This window comes from Hippopotamus amphibius, chromosome 13 (genome assembly GCF_030028045.1).
Source record: "Hippopotamus amphibius kiboko isolate mHipAmp2 chromosome 13, mHipAmp2.hap2, whole genome shotgun sequence".
Taxonomy (NCBI): Eukaryota; Metazoa; Chordata; class Mammalia; order Artiodactyla; family Hippopotamidae; genus Hippopotamus; species Hippopotamus amphibius.
This window is the reverse complement of record NC_080198.1, coordinates 97,931,882-97,953,651: the sequence shown is the minus strand read 5'-3', so window position 1 is coordinate 97,953,651 and position 21,770 is coordinate 97,931,882. Positions and strand designations below refer to the sequence as shown.

General features: G+C 41.9%; 1 protein-coding gene across 1 annotated transcript in view; it reads left to right on the top strand.

The window, feature by feature from the left end:
* The window catches only part of TAPT1 (transmembrane anterior posterior transformation 1), a 60,216-nt gene that overhangs the window by 16,379 nt on the left and 22,067 nt on the right, over positions 1 to 21,770 (top strand). The window contains exons 3-5 of the mRNA XM_057705166.1: positions 7,948 to 8,066; positions 18,458 to 18,620; positions 20,978 to 21,113. Coding sequence (XP_057561149.1) covers positions 7,948 to 8,066; positions 18,458 to 18,620; positions 20,978 to 21,113 — 418 coding nt within the window. The remainder of the gene's footprint in view (positions 1 to 7,947; positions 8,067 to 18,457; positions 18,621 to 20,977; positions 21,114 to 21,770) is intronic.

Below are 21,770 nucleotides of genomic sequence, written 5' to 3'. Positions count from 1 at the left end.
TCTCAATTGTTCCAGCGGGTTAATGAGGCCAGCGTGGACTCAAGTCCTTTTTATCTATTTCACCATCGCTGGCAAATTGGCTCTTGGTCCTCTTGCTTGCTGCCTTTTAATAGAAAGATGACAGCTGCAGCCTCGGGCATTACATCTGCATTATAATCAGAAACAAGATGAGACGGACAGTGCCACCTTCCCCGCTGTCCCTTTTGTAAAGAGTTACAAGCTTTCCCAGAGTCACCCCAGCAGGCTTCCTTCCGCTTACATCTTATTGGCCAAACTGAGTCACGCCGCCATCCCCACTGCACGGGAGACTTGGCTAGTGAATACTGTGCTTTTCCAACAGAGGGAGAAACAGATTGAGGGTAATAACTGAGTTGTCCACCCCTCAGAGCTCTGCTTCTGGAACGTAGCAGTGTTCAACAGGGATTAGAAATGGGAGAAACAGGGAGAGCGCAAATGTGTATGCTCTTCCTTCAGGTTAAAATCAGTCGATCAATTTACTTTACCTCTTAAGAAATGTATTCCTTGTATGAAATACATGTCAGATGTAAGTTGTAATTATTATGAAGCCTTTTATCAAAATTACTTTTCTGTAGTTACGTATGTTTATGTAACCTTGCCTATCATAAGAGGTAAAACTAAAATGAAAATTTTTTTTTTACTCTTCTTTACCTTATAATTCTGTGCTTTTTGACCATTTTCATCATCACCATGCTTGGTACGTTATAGTTATTTAATATATTTTTTGAAAATTGAATTCAACTGCTTAGTCTTAAATAGAATTATATAAGTATGACAACAGATATAGAATATTGTGCTTAGGGCATAGGCTGTTATTATTGGAAGGGAGAGGTTACTGTTACAGAGGGGAGTCTTGGGGGCAAGATAAATAATCTTAGTTTCTCATCTCGGGTCCACAGGGAAGAGTCCAGTGGTCTGATCAAGGTGTTCCTTTGGCTTTGACTTTCTTCGTCTGAGATTAGGTGGTTAGACTAGGTCATCTCAGGAGGGTGGGTATTGCCCACAAGGAGCAGAAGAAATGGGAGCAACGGAAAGATTCACAGAAGGGAAATTCTACATCTCTAGTGGAAGAACTTAGTTCTGCTTTTTGTAAGAGTCGGAAGGGGTAATAACATTTAGGAAAAATAATTGAAAAAGTTCTGTTCAAAATAGTGAACTTAATGAAAATATCATATAAAGCCTTTTTGTTGTTTCTCAGTGTAAGTGTATATTAAGAAAATATAGTTATAGCCGTTGTTTCACCTTTAATTCAATAAAACACTCCTGAGATTTTGTCGTGAAACTAAAACTTAGGTCTGTTTATGGCAATGATTTCTTGGGCATCCTGCTCGGTTTCTAATTTCATGAAAACGTGTGGGGAATCATCCCCCTAAATTGTTCTCATGATGTAGCTCTTGTTTGTGACACACCCTGACTCAGACGTCCCACCACGTGACTACTGAGACACCACGTGACTGCCGAGACGCCAGAAAGCCTCGGGTATCTGCTCATCTCAGTGTCTCAGCAACCCTGGCTGGCGTTCCTCCTGACCTCTCTCAGGCTTGTTGCCCTTGGCTTGTCGCAGTGGTGGCAGCAGCTTCCCTGTGTCTTCTGGGACTGTCTCACCTTGCCTAACTCTCCGCGGTGGGCAGAGCCCGTTTGGCGGCGGCACCAGCAGCCCACGTCAGAAGCGGGGTTTGGAGGTGATGGGGTAATGGCCCAGGCACCCAGGACTTCCTTGGCCTGGTGTTGGCCCTGGACCTCATGGGCATAGAGCACCTATCAGATGGTTCTAGGGCAACCAGCCAAAGACTTCAGGCCTCCATCCCATTCACTGATGTGTTTAAAAGACAATTTGTGACCTTGGCGCTGTGGGGCTGTGTTTATCTTTAGGATCGGTAACTTATTTCTGCCACGTTAGCTGTGGAAACCGTCTTCACTCCCTCTCTTCCTCTCTCCTTCCATTGTGCTGTGTCAGGCCGCTGTGATCGCTCCCTCAGACTAGTGTTCGCCTTCTCGACTGTTCCCGCGGCTCGCTCTCAGCCTGCTGCGCTGCTGCGGAGTACTCCCCCAGGAAGCAGCTTTGAGCCTGGAAGGTGTATGCGCGCAGCGCGCAGCCGCTGCTGAGACCCCCCGAGTGAGCCGAGGGGTCCTGAGGGCACCCCCAGCCTCGTCACCGCAGCCCTGCCCGTCCCTGCAGAGCACCAGGTGATGGCCCCACCTCCGGTGGTGCTGTGAGGAGTAAATAAGTTAATGGAGGTCCAGTGCTTAGAATGTAACAGTATTCGATGTGGATTAAAGATTAGTAGGAAAATCTTGAGATCTTTCCACGTGCATAGTCTTTCTACAAATTGAAATCTTTAATATATTTATTTATTTACCTCTGAAGAAATTTATTCCTTGTGTTAAATATGTTAGTTGTAAGTTGATTGTTCTGAAGCCTTTTATCAAAATTACTTCATTTTCCGTATGTACATGTGTTTATGTAACTTTGCCTGTCATAAAAGTACTTGGCTCATGGTAATCTCTTTGTTTACCATCTCCTAGAGTATAGACTTCCCAGGGGTATGAATTTTTGAATTCAGATGAATAAAAATTATTTTATTATAGGGATGACCTTGAAGCGGTAATTGCTTTCCTAGTCAGTCATTTGTAAACTTCCTTACTGATAACTCATTCTCCTGCATCTGTGCACGCCCTCTTGTCTTTGCTTGAAATGCTGTTTCTCCTGTCTGTGTCTGGCATCAGCTGGTGCCCATCTTGTCTCCTTGTGGGAGATCTTTGCTAACTCTGGTCCTCCCTCCCCTGGGTGCCCACTCCCAAGTTCACCCTTCAACCCCAGCTCGCTGCACAGACCTGATCTCAGCATGTCCAGAGCACACCCTTCATCTGGCCCTTACTCCACGGTGTCTGCGTCCCACTCGCTAGATTTGAATTCCTTGGGGAAGATGTCCTTCCTAAATGACCTTTTATCCCAGTGTAGAATTAAGCAAGACTCAGGCTCTGCTCTTACAGGAGTGGCCCCAGAGCTTTATAAACTGAGACCAGGGGAAGGAAAGAAAACCCTCTTCCTGCTTCACTGCTGCGTCCCAGCTCCCACGTCAGGGCAGCCGCCCTCGGCTCCGGGCACGACTTGGCAGTCGCGGTGGAGGAGGTGGATTCAGAATCGCCAGAAGACGGTGTGTGCAGCTCACAGAGGCACATTCCAGAATCACTGTGCTTTAATTTTAGCTGTAACATTTTATTTATTTTGAAATTTCAAATGACATTAAAAGGAAGGCAGGAGAAAAAAAAAGGAAGGCAGGAGATTTTTGTCAAAAAGAAACATTTTTAAAAGGTTAAGAACCCCTTGGATTGGAAGAATCAACATTGTGAAAATGACTATGCTACCCAAAGCAATTTACAGATCCAATGCAATCCCTATCAAATTACCAATGGTATTTTTCACAGAACTAGAACAGAAAGGTTGAGAGCCCTTGCTCCACTCTCTGTGAGCGTCTGGCATGTTACTTGTTTATTTCTTTTGAGGCTAGTATTTTTCATGTGGTTAAGAGCACCAGTAGTAGGTAGGTTCAAAATGAGTGTGGTAGAGCTGCTTGTGGAAATTTTCACTCGCATGGGATGTTTTGTTGACCAGCAGTGTTACAGAATTGTTGTAGTTTTAACATGGAAGTTCAGCTATTAAAAACTTCTGTTAAATCTTTTTTTTTTTTTTTTTTTTTAACATATAAGGCCAAATCCAGTGGCAAGGTTGAGGCCAAGTGACAGGTGTCTTTAGTAGAAATAGTGCTTCGTTTCAAAGCCATGTCTTCTCGGAGCCACTGAGGTCTGGCCTTGCCTCTGCTGCTCAGGACCTGCACAAGCTCCTGAGTTTCGCTGCCGAATGGGGGCGGGGGCGGCGCGGTCGGGGTGGAGGTGAGGATGGACAGAGGCCCTCAGGCCCTGCGCACAGCTCCTGGCCAATGCCCGGCCGTGTTGCCCAGTACCTATAAAAGGCTTCTGAAACCCTTCTACACAAGATCTCCGTCGAGACAGAAAGGCCAGGGAACGTTAGAGCGTGTGACAAATGTTTGGTTAAGAGAGAGAGGGAGGAACAAGTCAAAGACTGAGTTAGCCCCGGAAAGTTTTCACATCCCCGGGAAAAGAACACAGAATGGAAAAGAGGTGAAAACCAAAAATTCCAGTGAGGATTTCTTCTTGAAGTATGTTCATTATGCTTTGGTTTTCTGTGTTCTGGTATTTGTGTAATGGCCAGTTCAAAGAGATGATGTATTTGTAAGGCCTTTCTCCCCGCCCCCCATAAAAGTGCGATGCAGCTAAAGTAGCACGTGGCCTTCTACAAGATGGAGAAAGTGAGGGGGAGCTGGAGCCACAGCACCAGAGGAGGAGAGAGATGGGCAAATGCGCAAGGCGTGACTGCCAGCTGACAGGGCAGAAGATGGTCACCCGTGTTTACAGAGGCGTATTCCTAAAGCATTGCGCTTCTTTGATTTTAGCCACAACATTGTATTTATTTTGAAATTTCAAGTGGCATTTAAAGGACACTTTTGTGTTTCTCAAAAGGGAAACAGAAGGTGGCATGTGACACCAGTTTCATCACTTAATAGTCACACCTTGTATATTTCAGGGAAATTTCATTAGCTGTTACTTAAGACTCCTTGAATACTTTATGGCTTTTTGGTCCAAATGAAAAGGAAATAGTACTTGCCTATTTTATCAAGATGCCGTACAAGTTAACTGAAGGTGTGAAAGTACACGTTATTCTTGTTAATAATGTATACTCAAACCTTTTAATTTTATTAAGATAATGTATTTTCAAAGCTAGCAGTACATCTACGTATGTGAAATATTTATGCCTTTTGTAAACTTGTTTCATTAAATGCCTTTTATTTCTGCATTTTTCTATGACACTAAGCAAATTGGCAAAAGACAGTTTAGCACAAAGAAAATTGCATTAACTCCTGTGCCTAGCAAAAATAGGGAGTAAGATCTTTTTGCCGTGCTCAGAGTGCTTCAGAGAGAGGCAGACAGACCGAGTGTGAAGGCCAGTGCCTTCACTCTGACCCACAGCCTTGGGCAGGCGTGCAGCGCCAGGGCTGTGGTTTCCTCGTGTGCTGTGCACAGGGTCGGCGCTAGCTGGAGAGCAGCGCCCGGAGGACCAAGAGCACAGGAGTCCTTCTCGGCACATCCCCTCGAGACTCCTGCATCACCAGGTACCTTAAATGAGGTGCCCTCCAGTGCCCAGCGGGGCAACACGCTCCCACTCAGCCCAGCAGGGGCGTCTTCACCTCCCTCAAGGATGAATGTTTTCAGGATTACATCTTGTTTACTTTTTTAAGGAAAATTTCTGATTTGCATTTGTAAAGAATTTAAAAGAATGATGTGCTTTGTGCAAACGTGAAACACCTGAATAGTAGATTCAGGAGTAGAGTCCTTTTCCTTGTTTCTTAGCCCTGAAAGGCATTTCTGTTGCTTTTCCTGTGCATTGCATGTTCTCGTGTAGATAGATGCTTTCTTTTCTCCTTGTTGAAGTTTCTTTAGATCACAGCCACTTGCCTTCCTTCCATGTTAATGTTGAGACCTGTAGTGCTGACAGCCCCAGGTGGTCTTTATGGGGTCAGCACACCGTGGGGGGAGGTTTTCGCTTGCCCACTGAAGTATGGGGCTGGTTTAAAATGTGAAGGAGAGGATAAACAGCAAGGTCCTACTGTACAGCACCGGGAACTACAGTCCATATCCTGGGATAAAACATAATGGGAAAGAATATAAAAAAAGAATGTATACATGTGTGTGACTGAGTCACTTTGCTGTACAGCAGAGATTGACACAACATTGCAAATCAGCTATTTTTCAGTTTAAAAAAATGGAAAAGTGAAGGAGAAGGCCCATTAGACTTCTGTTACAAATATTGACCATAAATGATAAACAGTGCTAAATACAGATTTCTCTAAGCCTAAGAAAGGTGAGTGTTCTTTAAGAGACTGTTTTAGTCTTCAGGATTACTTATCTTACCCGTGTTCTTGCTCAGGCTGCCTGCCCCTGCCCCTCCCCCTCCGCCCAGTCTGCCCTTTCCAGGGGTCATTAGCCCTCAGCTCAGATGTCATTAAGGGTCTCCCCTTCTCTGGAGCTTTTGGTAACTCTCCCAAAGTTGGGTTGGCCATTCTTTCTCTAGGGCTCCCCTGTTCCTTATGTACTTTGTTCTGTCACAGCAGCTGTTACCTCTGCATTGACCTCCTTTATCTACGTGCTGGTGTATCTGTCTGAGAAAATGCAAATAGGCTTGCTGCGGGCAGGAACCCCATCGTGACGTCCCGCCTGGCTCTGTGCCCACCCGGCTGAGCATGTTACTCGGCCCGTATTACCGGCTTAGTAGATGCTGACGAATGGCTGATGTGCTTATCCCCAGTGTAAGGTCACGAGAAAGACAGCCGCTTCCTCTGTCCTTCCCAGCGTGCTGTCTGCTCACGCGGACACAGCGAAATACCTTCTGGGAATGTCAGGCTTCTGTCATTTTCTGCCTTTGGAGTGCAAACAACAGATCATCAGCAAGCAGGGAAAGGATTCTTGGTGACAGGAGAGTAATAAATAAGACCACTAGGCTTAGGTGGACCTTGCTCAGTCTTTAAACAGCAACAAGGGGACAGACGCAAAACTGCAACTGTGCTGATGACAGGGTGACCGACGCAGACCAACGACTAAGAAACCTGGCACACGTGTACGTACATATATGTGCACATACATATACATACACACATTTATGTATGTATACATGTATTTTTTCCTTTGAGACATTCTTGCAAAAAATTAATAAAATGTGTTTGTTCTTATAAAAGTGTGTTAGTTTGCTAGGGTTGCAGTAACAAAGTACCACAGACTAGGTGTCTTAAACAACAGAAGTTTGTTTTCTCACAGTTCTGGAGGCTAAAAGTCCAAGCAAGATCAGAGTGTCAGCAGGGTTGCGTTCTTCTGAGGCCTCGCTCCTTGGCTGGTGGACGGCTGTCTTCTCCCTGTGTCTTTGTGTTGTCTTCCCTCTCTGTGTGTCTGTGTCCAGATTTCCTTCTTATAAGCACACCAGTCATATTGGATTAGGCCACACCCTAATGACCTCGTTTTAACCTAGTTAACTCCCGTCTCCAAATACATTCTGAGGTACCAGGGGTTAGGACTTGAGCATCTGAATTTGGTGGGGAGAGAAGCAGTTCTGCTGGTAGCAGTGTAGATTTTAACTACTTAGGATACTTCTGTAGGACAATTTGTTGACTAAGAATACATCAAGTGTTGTGTGTGAGGGTGTACATATCATACCGTGTGTGTGTGTGTGTGTGTGTGTGTGTGTGTCAGATACAGAAAGTCACCACTCTTAAAGTAGTGGAGTTTAGTAGCCTGGGTGTAGCTAGTTCTCTGAGCCATCAGAAGATTGTGTCCTCCATATGTGGCAAGTATGCAAGAAAGGGGGAAACATACAGATATTAGCAGCGTCTCCTCCAATTAAAAATAATGCCTTTTTCGTACAGCAAGTTAAAGTGCACATGAAATTTTGTTAAAATTAGTAACCTCTTTACATAAGAGTAAGGTTAGAGTTTACAAGTTTCATCTGAAAAGTCTTCTATAATATCTCTATAAAGTTTGAGGAAGTACCCAGAAAGCTACATCAGATGCTGTGGTCAGGGGCAGCTTGTCTTTTGAGTAGCTGACTTGTGTAGGTGGTAAACCAGAGGCTCTGGAAGAAGAACTACAAACTTGCATTCTGAGAAGGGATTTTTCATTACAACATGGCTTGTGTACACAAGGAGAAGTATTAACTTATTGTTCCCATAGCTAAGTTATAAGAAATGAATGTCCCACAAAGTTTAGAAATTCCTTGATTGTTTGAAATTTTCATCTTTAATATTTTAAGAATACTTATTTTACATTTTGTTTTTTTTGTTCTTCTCTTCTTTCAAAATCCAGCTCATGGTTTTTGGAATCTTTCTGTGTCTGGATGCATTTCTGTATGTGTTCACCCTGCTTCCTTTAAGAGTTTTCCTGGCGCTATTCAGGCTCTTCACGCTGCCTTGCTATGGCTTAAGGTAAGTTTAAGATTATGAACTACTTTAAACGTTGAAAATATTTTTACTACTTGTAGTTAAACTAAATAATCACTTGGATAGATTTTTTAGAATAGAGATAATTCATTGTTTCTTTCAAATTTTGGCCCTTAATGTATAAACTAATGCTGTTTATCTTTTTAATGAATATTATATAATATGCTTATATAATATTCCTACTTTTTATATGTACATTTTTTCCCCAAATGGCTTTGAACCAGAACTTTGCTTTGGCCAGTAAACGAATGTTAATAATGCAGGAGGCTGTGTAGGAGAGTAGAAGAGGCCTAGCACTGAGAGTCAAGGACTAACCACCTTGCCCCTGTGCTAGCTCAGCCTGCACTTGTATTTTCTTCAAGTCTCTTGGCCTGCTGGGCATCATCTGTAAAGTGAGGACGGGTTCTCAGCTGGGAGGTGGGCGGCTCGTGGCATCAGAATCTCCTAGGGAGCTCTTCCAGCAGGGTTCCTCCTCCATCTCATTCGAGAGGCACTGCCTTCATGGCCTGGTGAGCCTCAGTTACTGCTTACAGGTGAGGCCCCCTCTGATTTGTGAGAGGGGACAGCTCTTGACGACCATTGTCCTGGTGGGAATGATCAGACAGCCTGACCCAGCACTGATTAATGGATGAGTCGTGAGCAACTACCTAACTTCTCTAAGCCTGTGTCCCCATCTGTAAAAAGGGGATATTTAGAGCCAGCATCTTTTACCACGAAGACGGAGAGATGTAAAAGGAATACCTAGTATAGTGCCTGGTTCGTCGTAGAGAGGAACAAATAGTAGTTTCCTTCCTTCCTTCTCTTCCAAAACTAGGACAGGAAGATGAAAATGTAAAGCTTACGTGAATCTTAATGCTGTATTGATCTTGGGGTTAGAAATTTGGGTTTTACAGTTTCTTTCTCTGTAGTTATATCAACATGCCTCTGCTCTGTGTGGTCACTCTCTGTAACATTTTGTAGAGTTCTTAGCATAGTTGCACAAGTTACATTTGTAATGTGCATCACTTTTCTAAATACATTTCATTCTGGAAAAGGTTTCAGAATACTGAAATGGACAATAATATGTGAAACTTTATTTAAACTGTAAAGTAGGTGACTCTCCCATGGTATATTAAATACATGACGAATAACATTGTCATCGGTAACTATGGAAACTGAGTTATAAAATCATTGATCAATATACAGAATTATATGTTGATTTTTTTTAAAAGACTCAAGTCATGGAAGAGTCTGTTTTAAAGTAGTATATGAGCGTATCCTGGATATTTAGTGCATACCGAAGAACACACACAGTCCTTGCAAAAATGGCCTTACTCGGTTTCAGTAAGGAAGAAATCCCTCCAGTGTAAACTGAAGGAACTTATTAATCGTGATGATCATATTGTGGTAAGAGTAAAAACTCTTCTTTGCAAGACTGCATGGAGTAGAGTCTAAGAATTAAGATCACATCATTGTTATATGTGATACTTATATTCTATAATCCTCCTCTCCTTGCAGAATGAAAGAATTATGTTATATATTTTACTGATTACTCGTTAATCAGATGGGAGGATCTTTTTTTAGAAATTTACCATCAACTTTAAGATATTCAAGTATGCTCTTTATGCCTTTGGGAGAATTTTTAAGGAGACTTTATTCATATCAGCAAACCTTTTTTTTTTTTCAGACATTTGTAGCATGGTACTGTGATGTTCAGAAAGCCTAACCTTGTATACTATCACTATTCCTTATCACTATTGGGAACTCAATAGAATCATGGTTATTTCGGTTACCTTTTCAGGAGACCAGGAAAAAAATCTTAAATAAGACATTACTAAACAGAAGTCTTTATGTGTGATTGCATAGCAAGGATAGATACATGGAAAGTTGGATAAAGCTAGGTGAGGCTACCTAACATAAAGTAACTCATGCCATGTAGAGATTTTCATGTCTGCACTATGAGCTAGATTACTTTTTAGTTATCTTTGATCAACAACGTGAGGCAAGTTCATGCTCTAGCCGTCTTTAAGCGAATGGCGTTTAAAGACAGAGCGTGTTCTCCGTGGCTGTTGGCATGATGAGTATAGCATTAAAAGGATGTGTAACTTAAAAACTCCCTTCCTTCTGGAGAGGCTCCTTGTGTATGTTAGCGCACAGTGTACTTTCCACGGGGTGAGTGCCGGTGGGGATTTGCAGTGTTCCCAAGGGCCTCTGTTTTAAGGCTCTTATTCAAAGAGCCATCTTGTTGCACAGGCATCTAAACTGTGTCCCTTGTCACTTGGGGGAGCAAGGCACCAAAGTAGCATTAGAGAAGTCTTCCAGTGTTTGTTCTGAAAACTGGGAGAGGTGTTGGGGAGAGCTGGGAAGCCTTCAGCCCTCTACTCCTGTTGGCTTTAGTGTGAGTGGTCAGTGATCCCTGGAACCAACCATTTCAAGATATTTTAAGATTTTTTTTTTAGCATATAAAGTAAAGATGATAACTTTCGTGTATTACTTTAAAATACTTTTCACTCTAAATTAATTTGAATAACATTTTAAAACAGAATTCAAGTCTGTTCTATTTTCAAGGTTTTATGGCCAAACTGACACTAGAGGGCAGCCCGTCACCACAGTGAAGACTCCGTTGTTTTCCTGGGCAAACAGTTCTTGCTGTTTCTGCAGTTTGGATCAACTGAAAAATTACATTTTATGCCATCACTAATAAATATATTTATATATAACATGAAGTGCAGTTAAAATTATATAATAGAACTTCAACACTTTTAAATACTCTGTGAGTGTAGGCATTATACCGAATGTGAAGATCCTGCCTTCCTGTCTTAGTGACTTAAGTGTACTTTATCAGAATTGAGTACCGTAACAGGTGCTGACAGTAACGTGGGCTGTGGTTTATGTTTTCTTTGAGCAATTTAGAAAACAATGTCTTTTGAACATTAGTTTTTAAAGCACCGAACTTGAAGTATTTGAAACATGAAATATGTAAAAAATTATATTAGCAAAATTATTGTTAATATTAAGCCTAAGCCCTTTCATATATTTTAGGAATATAAAAATACATTTTGTTTTCACAAAATTATTAATCACCCAGGTTTTGTCTTCTGATACCTTTTCTTCCAACATTCTCCTCTTCTGTTCACGGTTATGTGATTTGTCTTGCCTGTAGCTGTATCATGTTCCATCTTTTTCAGCAAACAAAAAGTGCTCTTTCCTTCAGTCTGACTTTATTTCTTCAAAAAGATAAGAAGAAATTAAAGAGACCAGCAAAGAGGTTGATTGTACTTTTTCTGTTTTCTTTTCCCAAAAAGGAGGGGTGCGGTGGGAAGGGATACTTGGCAAAGTAATCAAGATGCTAACGTGAAACCACAGCAGTTTGCAGGCCCTCGTGCCGTAGCTTCAGTGTCACATCAGTCGCGGAGTACTATTACTGACCTCTTTTCAGAAATGGGATTAGTATTCTCACCTCCTCTACGTGTGGAGTTTTATCTGGTACAGCACTTCTGAGAAGCTTTTGAAAGCTGACAGCTTCCCAGGTTTTCTGCTTTAGAATTGATTCTTTGAACCTATTTCCAAATCTCCTGCAAACTTGCCATGGGCTTTGGTTTTGGGGAGAGGAGGGTTTGTCAGTACTGACAACTACATAAACTCTGCCTGTAATTAAGCCTGAGGGCCGGGGTGAATCTGCAGCCCCTTCAGGAAACCAGCCTTTGTGGTGATGGCTCCACTGGTGGACATTTTGCCAGCTTTTGACCCTGATAAAATATTTTGAGTTGTTGGCAGGGTCATTTTCTTGACTTGGTAGTTGTGTGTGGGTTATCTGCAAAAGATGCACTGCTTCCATAAAAAGTTTACACCTGTTAGTAATTTCAAGAATACTTAGGTGAAAACTATTGGTAATGAATTTACAATCTTGAAAAATCTTTGCCCTTAAGAATTTTGTTGTAGGCTAAAATAAGTAGAGAAATACATCCAGATTCTTCAAAAGCCTGTTGATTTATGTATTTCTTCCCTCTTTCTCAGGTGGGATAGTATAATTTTGGAAAAACATTTGAGAAACTTCTTGAATTAGGATAATTTTTTTAATGATGAGGACATGAAAATCAGAATTAAATGTTGATTCAGTATATGAGATATCTTTGTTTCTTGGAATCATGAAACTATTTTGTTTTTTAAAAAAGTAGACTGCTCTATATTATGCTGAAGAGGTGTCCAACGTTATTCTTCCAAATTTACTTAAAGAATAAATAAATAATAACCAGTTGTATGTGTGTTTTTAATTTACCTGGCATTTTTCTGAATTCTTTTTCCTCCTCCAACCTCTGACTTCATTTCGTGTTGTAGAAGCCTCAGTCACGTTTGAGTTAAAAGTTGCAGGAGATTGTAGAGAAAAAACGATACTATCTGGTGCCAAGAACTGATAGTTTTGAAAACTTTGTTAAAATATTTTAGACAGTAATAAGTGTAGAGTAGGCTTAAGTAATAAATGCTAGAGTATTTCTCTTTTACTATTAGAGCAAATAAAATATATGTGCAGGTAAATTTTACCGATTTCTCACCTCGGTTTTAGGCATAACACTTACTTGAGGCTTTATGTACTTTTTTGTTTTTAAGAGGCAATGATGTCTTCTGAGAATTTACCCCGCAAAAAGCTCTTATCTCCCAAAGAATTATGAATTTCAGGCACTTGGGAGTTTCTTAACCCATTGGGTTTCCTCCGTATATCTTACTCCTCCAGGGTAGTTCCACCTAAAATTAACTTCACACACGTGAATACACACACACACACAAACACACACACACACAGTAGATTTTTCTCTTTTTAGACATAAGCCTTAATTTTGGCCTGAGTGATTCCTGCCACCCCTGTTGCCCATGTAGGGAGAGCTCTTGGTAACTGTGGGGAAGCAAGTATGTCTGTCATTTCCTCTTACCAGGGCTGGTCTACGTGGCTGATTTGTAGAGAGCAGTATATATGCTAGAGAGTCTTCCTGGGCTCAGGTTTTATTGTCCCCTGTTTCCTCACCATGACGCTCTAAGTAGCGTAGCAACATCACAACCTTCTCTCTTTCTTTCTCTCTCGTAAATCAGACCGAAGGGAGGAGCACTTTCACTTCCTTTATAGAATGGAATGTGGTGTCACAGGGACTCCTTGTGGTGAGTAAACCCTGATTTTTCCTTCTATACTCTTGGCCGAATTGACATCAGTGCAAACAAGTATTGATTATAATGAAAAAGAAAAAGGCATAACCATTTGGAGATGGACACATACTGAAGAAAATGTGGTTCCCTGTCCTTACTTGGTTATAAAGCTTTGTCCACATTTGTGCAGGATTTGACCATGATCTCACCTAACATAAGAAAACCACTTGATAAAATGATCTTTAATTATACATGTTGGTCTAGACTTGACATCAAATGCTTCGTTCCCAATGCCCATCAGTCAGCTGAGCTTAGTCTCTTCACTGTGAGCAGTTTTTATTTTGCATCATCCAAGCACCAAACATAGCTTTTATAAAACCAGTGCTTTTCTCCTAGTATAGTTTGAAATTATTTTAAAACCCAAGGAATACGTTAATCATTCAGTTTAAGCATTTATAATTATTTTTCTACTGTCTGTCGCAAAAATTTGAGATTTAAAATTTTCAGTCTCCTACTTAAGGAAAACATCTAAATCTCAACACTTAATTCCAGTTTACTTTAAAATTATAAAATGACTTCTCTTTCAAAAATGGGGACCATTTTTAATATTTCACATTTTTTTGTAGTCCTTGTGTTTCTTCATTCTTTCAGCTGTACCACAAGTAGCTAAAAGTGTTAAAGAGAAAGAGAGAAAGAAAGAAGAATCCAGCCTGTGTATTTTGTGATGAATTAGCTCACACTGACAGCCTGGCATGTTTCAACACCAGTTTGCAAATGAACTGGGCAGGAGCTACCCCAGTCTTCTTGGTCGTTCGTGTTGCCTCCTCTTCTTTCCTGATCTTTCTGTTCACTGAACCCTGATCTTTCGGTTCCTCAGTTTTTACTTTAATCTTACTTGGCATAGTGCCTTCTGCTTTTAAAAAGGGTGCGGAGAACACCTACCCTTGATCATCTTTGTCTACTCTGTCATTCTGTTCCCCGAAAGTGCCCTTGAAACATCTGGGTCACTTTATTTGGAATTGTGCGAATCCAGGGAAAGAATTTGAAAGATCAAAAGATTTCAGAAATGTAGAAAATTTAATATCTGTAAGAGTGGCTTAGCTTGAAAATTTAAAAAATTTTTAAGTTCTGTTGAGTATCTTGTTTAATATTACTTGTGATAACTGACAACCAACTATGAATTAGATTAGTGGGTTTTTCACTTTATCCAGCAGCTTCCTCCACTTGTTTATGTGTTAGTATGGGATTTTCAGCATTTGCAAAATGAGTTGCCAGTAACTACTGTTTAACAGGCATTTATAAGGAAGAGCTTGTGCCTGAAAGTATTGTTCAGAAGCTAATTCAGAGTTGATTGGCAGGGCTGTAGATAAGCGTCTTATGGAGTTGGAAATGCTTATCATATAGCCATCCAGAAATGTCCTGGCAGAGGAGGAAACAAATGCTGAAACTGGTTCAAGATATAACCAGGTGAACTTATTTTGAGGTTAGATTTTTTCTTACTCAGAGAGGCTGTGATGCCACCTTAGAAACAGTTTGGGTTTTTTTGTTTGTTTTTGCAACTTTCCTTTTTCATTTACAGGGACATTTATATGAAAACAAAACCCTTGTTTCTTAAGAGTTCTACTTGTATTTGAATAAATCTCCTTCATTTTGAAAATCAGAGTCATCTCTGTAGCACCCAATTAGGATGTAAGCAATGGAAAATTTTCACCAAAGCAGAGAGTGCACAGGTGGATCCAGTGGAAATAGTCCTTTTTCCCCCTCTTTTTAGAAATAAAAAATTATAGCTATATTTGTCTTTTAGCACAATAATTTTTCCATATGAGATGACAGTACAAGGATAAATTACACAGTATTAAATTATGCTGAAAGATAAAAAGATATTGAGTTACTGATTCCTGTAAGTTTAAAAGTTCTTTTAAAGAAAAGTCTAGTCGATGGGAGTGAGAACGTGCCTTCTGGAGCCAGATGCCAAGAGTCAGATCCTTGCTGCCCCACTTCTTAACTCTTAACTGTGCAACTGCAGGCATGTTCTTGGTACTCTTAGTGTCATCTGTGAAATTGGGATGGTGATGGCACCTTCCTCATAGGATCTCACAGGATTATTGTGGAAATGAAAACAGATATGTTTTCTAGAAGTACCTAGAATGGTGCCTGCTACACAAGACCTGTGGATTGTAGCATAAGGCATTTCTGCAACTCTTCAGCCATTTTTACAGCCTGGTTTAATCCTAAGCAAAATCAAGCTAAATTAAAGTTGTTTATGCCAAATTTAAAATTTTTAATTTATCATCTTGGTTTAAAATGTGTGGTATTATGTTATTCGAGGATATAGCTTTCTAATGTTTGGTAGCTAATTTCTAACAATGACTTGGAGTAAATATAATATTCCTTCTTAGATATACTAACACATTGTTCCTTGTTGCAAATGTTTATAAGGAAACACAATTGGACATATAAGTGTTAAAAATCCCTTTATTTCTTAAAATGCTTTGACTGAGATCACTTAACTAAGTAGATGCCACTCTAGCACCAAAAGCTCTAAGTATAGATTTCTACTTTAACTGGTTATCTAAATCTTTTTGGTAATTAATGCAGATTCATTAATACCACTCTACTTTTCATTCCCATCGTTTTCTTTGATTCGTAAAAGATGACCTCTAGTGCTTAAACACACAGGGCCCTGACTGTGGGTGACACGTGCTCTTCAGCGTGTGCTCAGCTGCCCCGGCGCCTCTGAGGGGCGGTGGGTGTGCACTCCACCAGCTGACGTTTCCGCCTGTACCCTGGCCGTCCCGGGGGAGACCAGCACGCGGGCCAGGAGCCCAAGCGTGTTCAAAAGTCTCTTCCTCTTATTGTTTGAATTGAAAATATGTTTACCTCCAACTCTTGACGAATGTAATACTGCTTCCATTTTTTATCTTGGGGTGGGGGCAGGGAATTACCTTGATAGTTGAACAGCCCTTAGCGGAGTTCTGTATTCTGGGCCAGGTGTTTGGAGAAGGGAGGTGCAGCTCACTCTGGATTTCATAAGGAGAAGGGGGCCAGGGCCTGCAGGGAGAGAGCACAACAGCCCTGGAGACAGAAAGGGACAGAAAAATGATGATAGACATTGATCAGCTTTGTCCTTGAGGCAGTTATTCCCAAGATTTCAACTTCAGCTGCTAAGAATAACTTCCCTGGGTTTAGTACACCGTGGTGGTGTGCCTTGAACACGTGGTGGGACTCGCACGGTTCTGACCCATCACTCCAGCTGTGCTCCTTGGTTCAGCCCAGTGTCTTCTCATCCACTGCTAGTCCTCCCGGGACCCAGTCTTCACAGAATTTATCTCTTTTCAGGATTTTTGCAGATTTCCATATTCTCTCTGTGAAGAGGTCAAGTTCACACCTGATTGGAAACCACTGCATACTGCAGCGCAGTGCAGCGCGCAGTGGGGCACGCAGTGTAGAGGAGGGCAGGAGCTTCTGCAGCGCGTGCTGGCAGACCTGGCATTGCACGCCTCACCGCTGTCTTCTTCAGCAGTGTTCTGGGTAGCAGTTACAGGTTCCTTGTGGAACCCTGCAAGATCTTTGGAAGGAAAGAGCCCCTGATCTGAATGTGGACAAGGGCTGGGAAGGACTCCAGAGAGAATAGGTAGCCAAGGAGTGAACACCAAGTAAGGAGAGAGCTCAGGACGCTGATGGCCCGCTGGAAGGGAGCTCACCCCCTAGGTAGGTGCTGAGGTGCTGTCCTTCCGGGCGGAAATGAAGAGACTCTGCAGCCCCTAAAGCAGATATCCAGGCTTTTTAATGATCGTAAGATACGTAAAAGCTGCCGAAGCAGGAGGCCGAGCATTTTCTGTCTTGAGGAATCAGCCTGCAGTAGCCTTAGAAAAGACACCGTTCCCATTCTTGTCACAGGAATTTTATGTTTAGTGAAAGAAATCTTAACTGTCTTCTTTCCTAATGTATTTTTTTTTTTTGCTGTGTCTTAAGGAAGACGTTTCCATTCACAGTTTAGGTTTAGCTCTTCATACGCTGACCTCAAAAGTAAGGAACGATTCTGCTCATATCAATTAGGAAGAAACCGTAGTTGACACTTGAGCAGCTGGGGGTTGGGGCGCCGACCCTACACGCAACAGCCAGCCCTCCGTGTACATGGTCCCTCCATGTACACGGTCCCTCTGTATCCGAGATTCCTCTGTATCCATAGATTCAACCAGCCGCAGACCATGTAGTACTGAAGTACGTGTCTATTGAAAAAAATCCACGTATACGTGGACCCATGCAGTTCAAGCCCATGTTGTTTAAGGAGCAACTGTATTTTCAACTCATGTCACAGAGGGCTAACTTTTGTAATATGAAAGCTGTCCTACAAACCAGTAAGAAAAAGATGTGAGGAGAGAACTCACAGACAATATAAATAACTTAAATATGTAAAGACGATGTCAGTCCCCTAATGAGAGACATTAACATGGAAACTACTAGATTCGATTTTTTCACCAGTGGCATTGGCAAAGATCCCGAAGTTGGCCAGACACTGAATCGATTGGTCTTGCAGTGGGCTTACAAGGTATCTAGTGCAAGTGCAAATTGGTACAACCCCTGCAGACGGCAGCACAGCTGTTGTTATCAAAATGTCATGTGAACACAACCCTGGGATTCCAGTTTTAGAACTTTATCCTATAGATGCACTTTCACTTATGCAGCATGAAATGTACATTGCATCATGGTTTATAGCTGCAGAAGTTGGAAATCTTGTCAGTGATGTATTAAATAAATTATGATGCAGTCACACAGTGGCGCACTGCACTGTCATGGAAATACAAGTTCATTATGAACTGATATGGAAAAATCTGTTTATGCTATTAAATAAAAAGTGCAACATGCAGAGCACTGTGTGTAGAATGCTAGCACCGTGAAAGAGGGCTGAGCCAGTGGGCTCCAGGGCATCTTGGTGAGGGGGGAGGCTTTTGTGTCTTCATCGTGGAAATCCACTGCTTCCAAGCACTCTGTCAGCGGCCACCTGCCTTCTGTGTTCGCTTCTTTAGGTTCCCCACTTCTACTAGTAATTCTGGTTTAATATTTTTATATTCCCCTACTTGGGCAGAAAATTTCATACTGTTTAAGAGTCAGCATAACTTCCCTTGTTAGTTTGAAATTGTTAAAAGATCAACCTAATTCCCATTACCTTCGTTTGCCACTGTATGTCCAGTAAAGATTATTTATTCAAGAACACAGAAGGTGAGACTCATATTTTTATGACTTCTCATGTGTTTCAGGGACAGACGCTTGCTTCAGCCTGCCCAGGTGTGTGACATCTTGAAGGGCGTCATTTTGGTCCTCTGCTATTTTATGATGCACTATGTGGACTACTCCATGATGTATCACCTGATTAGGGGGCAGTCTGTCATCAAGCTCTACATCATCTACAACATGCTCGAGGTGAGTCCAGGCCCTCGTCTACCCACCGGGTGAGGGACAGGCCTGGCCGATGGCTCACGGCTCCGGGCCTTCCAACATAGAACACTTTCGTGCTGGCTCTCGTAATGGTGCTTCTGGCCTCTCGTGTTCATCCGGTCTTTGGCGACCCTGTTAAAGTGCACATTCTGATGTAGTAGGTCTGGGCTGGCACTGGGGATCTGTCTTTCTAACAAGACGGTGCCTGTGCTGCTCGTCCTGGGACACACGGAGGGTAGCAGGTCCTCAGGGCACAGTGTGTCCTCAAGTAGTGCAGAGGGGGACCTGTTGCCTAGACATGTTTGAGTCAGTGCCCCCTTGAGAATGTAAAGTGTCGAATGGTAGGGAAATTGATTTCGCAAATTCGTTGGAAACCCATTATACTTTTTGCTAGAACTTTAAAATTCATGAAGGTATTTTTAGGATTATGTGTATGTTGGCTATGGTAGATTTATATTTTAAATTGCTTTTGAATTTTCGCACAGAGCGAGTAAACAATTTCCCAATTTCTCTAAGTACTTAACATTTTTAATACAATATGTCTTCAAATTATGCTGCACTTCAATCATCATGTGAAATCTGCATTTATGTAAATAAATAGTTACACAAAGCAAAAAAAAAACCCCGCTTTGTTTTATAGGCAGAATCTTAATCAGTTTTTTAAATAGTAAGCTAACCTGGGTTATATAATTAACCTTTGAGATTCAAATTGCACTTTCCTATACTAGTTTGTGGGGACTCAGGTACGGTCTACCTGTCTTTAAATTAGTCACAAGTGGATTTTTTCCTAATGAGTGGACATGCGGGCGATGTGAGGGCTGCTGGCCTCTCTGCTCTGAAGCTGCAGTGCCCTGTAGGTGGGGGCTTTCCGGCTCTTCACAGAAGCCATAGAACTCTCTCCATCCCGGTTAGTCCTTTCTTCATTGACGGAGCTGGTTTAAAACCACACCCCGGCTTCCTGGTTGTAGGCTCGTTGCCGTACACTTGCTTTGCCCCATCAGGTAAGGCGCAGACGGCGGGTGTGGGTGCGGTTTGTGAAGCAGCAGCGTCCTGTGCTCCCCTCCCTCCCACAGGAGGAGAAGCCCAGGCCCCCGTCCTCCCCAGCCGTGCGGGCGGGCGGCTCTCCGTGCCAGTGCCCACTAGCCTCCTCAGTGCCTTCCCTCTCGGGGCTTGCAGGTGTCTAGGCTTCTCCCTGCCTCCTGATTTACACAGTCCTCTACGAGGTGGTGGTGTACTGTTATTAGGAAGTAGGCCAAGCAGAAGGATCCATGAATTGCTGATCAGAGTGGTTTAAATACTTACTCACCTTGTAGACTAGAGTTGGCGACGTGGTTCGAGCGCAGTGGGCAAGAGTCCAGGCTCCAGTGCAGAGGTGACTGCCCCCCATCCTGACGGTCCTGCACGTGGCCACCGGTTGCTGAATGACTGTGATCTCCAGCTGCTCATCATGAAAGGGAGATACCAGGGGGATTATGAGGGGTATATGAGGCGGCACACAGAAGGGACTTAGCACAGGCCAGGCATGTGGTAGGAGCTCCCCAAGTGGTAGCAGTTATCCCTTCATTCAGCAAATATTCAACCAGTGCTTCCTGCCTGCCAAGATCCTGATGGTCCAGAGGTGAAAAAAGCCTGATCCCCTGGAGCGTATGTTCTACAGGTGGGAGAGAGGCAGCAAACAAGGAGGTATGGTGAAGACAGACACAGGGATGCATTAGATGACAAGGGACCACAAGAGATTGGACGGTCTGGGAAGGTCCTGTCTTAGAGTGTGACATTCTAGCTGAATCCTGAATGATAAGCCCTCCTTTTTCCCTTTTTATGTGCTTCTCTTTTTTTATCGTACTGTATTCGTGGAGATCAGTACCTGAAAATATCTTTAGGAAGCAAATCTGCTTATTATATTCTTATATGATAAACCTCAAACAAATTACAGCTACTGTTATTTACCAATATTGGATGTGAGTAGCGTGGGTCACATGATATCTTTGTCCTAAAGGATTTTAGTTTGAATCCTGAATTTGAATTCAAAGAGTTAAAACCAGAGGAACTATGATTTTGATGTGTCCTCTCCCTTTTGTTTTTGCTACTAGGTAAGACTTTCCTTGTTACAGAGTTAATTAGACAAAGCCTAATTCAGATAATAGAAAATTTGAACACTCATTGTGTGTTAGAGAATAAGGAGATGTAGGTGAACAAGTAAACAAAGATCCTGCTCTCTTTTGGAGCTTACCTTCTAGTAGGATTGAAGAAGTCAGATTTCCAGTGTTTGAGTTACCTCCCAATTTTAGTAACATATTCAAATGGGATATTGAGAAACACCTTTCCAAAATTTTTCTCTTTAGGTAGCAGACCGTCTGTTTTCATCATTTGGACAAGATATATTAGATGCTCTCTACTGGACAGCAACAGAGCCCAAAGAAAGAAAAAGAGCCCACATTGGGGTGATTCCTCACTTTTTCATGGCTGTTCTCTATGTCTGTATCCTTTTAGACTTCTCGGAAATTTCAGCCATCAGTGCGTATTTAACGTTCTTCTATTTGGTTAGCTATTTCTCAGACTTAAAGATGTGTGTGTTTATCCTGAAGACTAATGTGAACTTTCTTTTGAGAAATTGGTTATAATAGTACAGTTGACCCTTGAACAACACAGGGGCTAATCCAACTTTAACTTATAATCAGCCTCCTGTATCCAAGGATTCAACCAAGCATGGACCATTTAATACTGTAGTATTTACTATTGAAAAGTGTATGCATGTAGGTGGATGCATGCGGTTCAAACCCATGTGGTTCAGGTGTCAACTACAAGTGTAAACTAAAGAGTCTTATGTGTACATGTGTACCTAGTACATGTGTTGTGTACATGGGTACCTAGTACAAGTGTTCAGTCTCTAGTCTGGACTACTAGAAAATAGTCCTGTTCTCAGTGTAACAGACTATAAGCAAGGACTTTAGAGTAAAGGTATATTGTATTTATACATATTTTAGATTTATATAGAGCTATATAACTTTTTCATACTTATATTAGCATTTTTTTGAAGTTACCTTTAAACCTATGAATTCTTTGTTATAACCTTCAACTTAAAATGTATGCAGTTCATCTAGAAGTAAAACTTGAAATTGGTTGGGGAGGAATTTG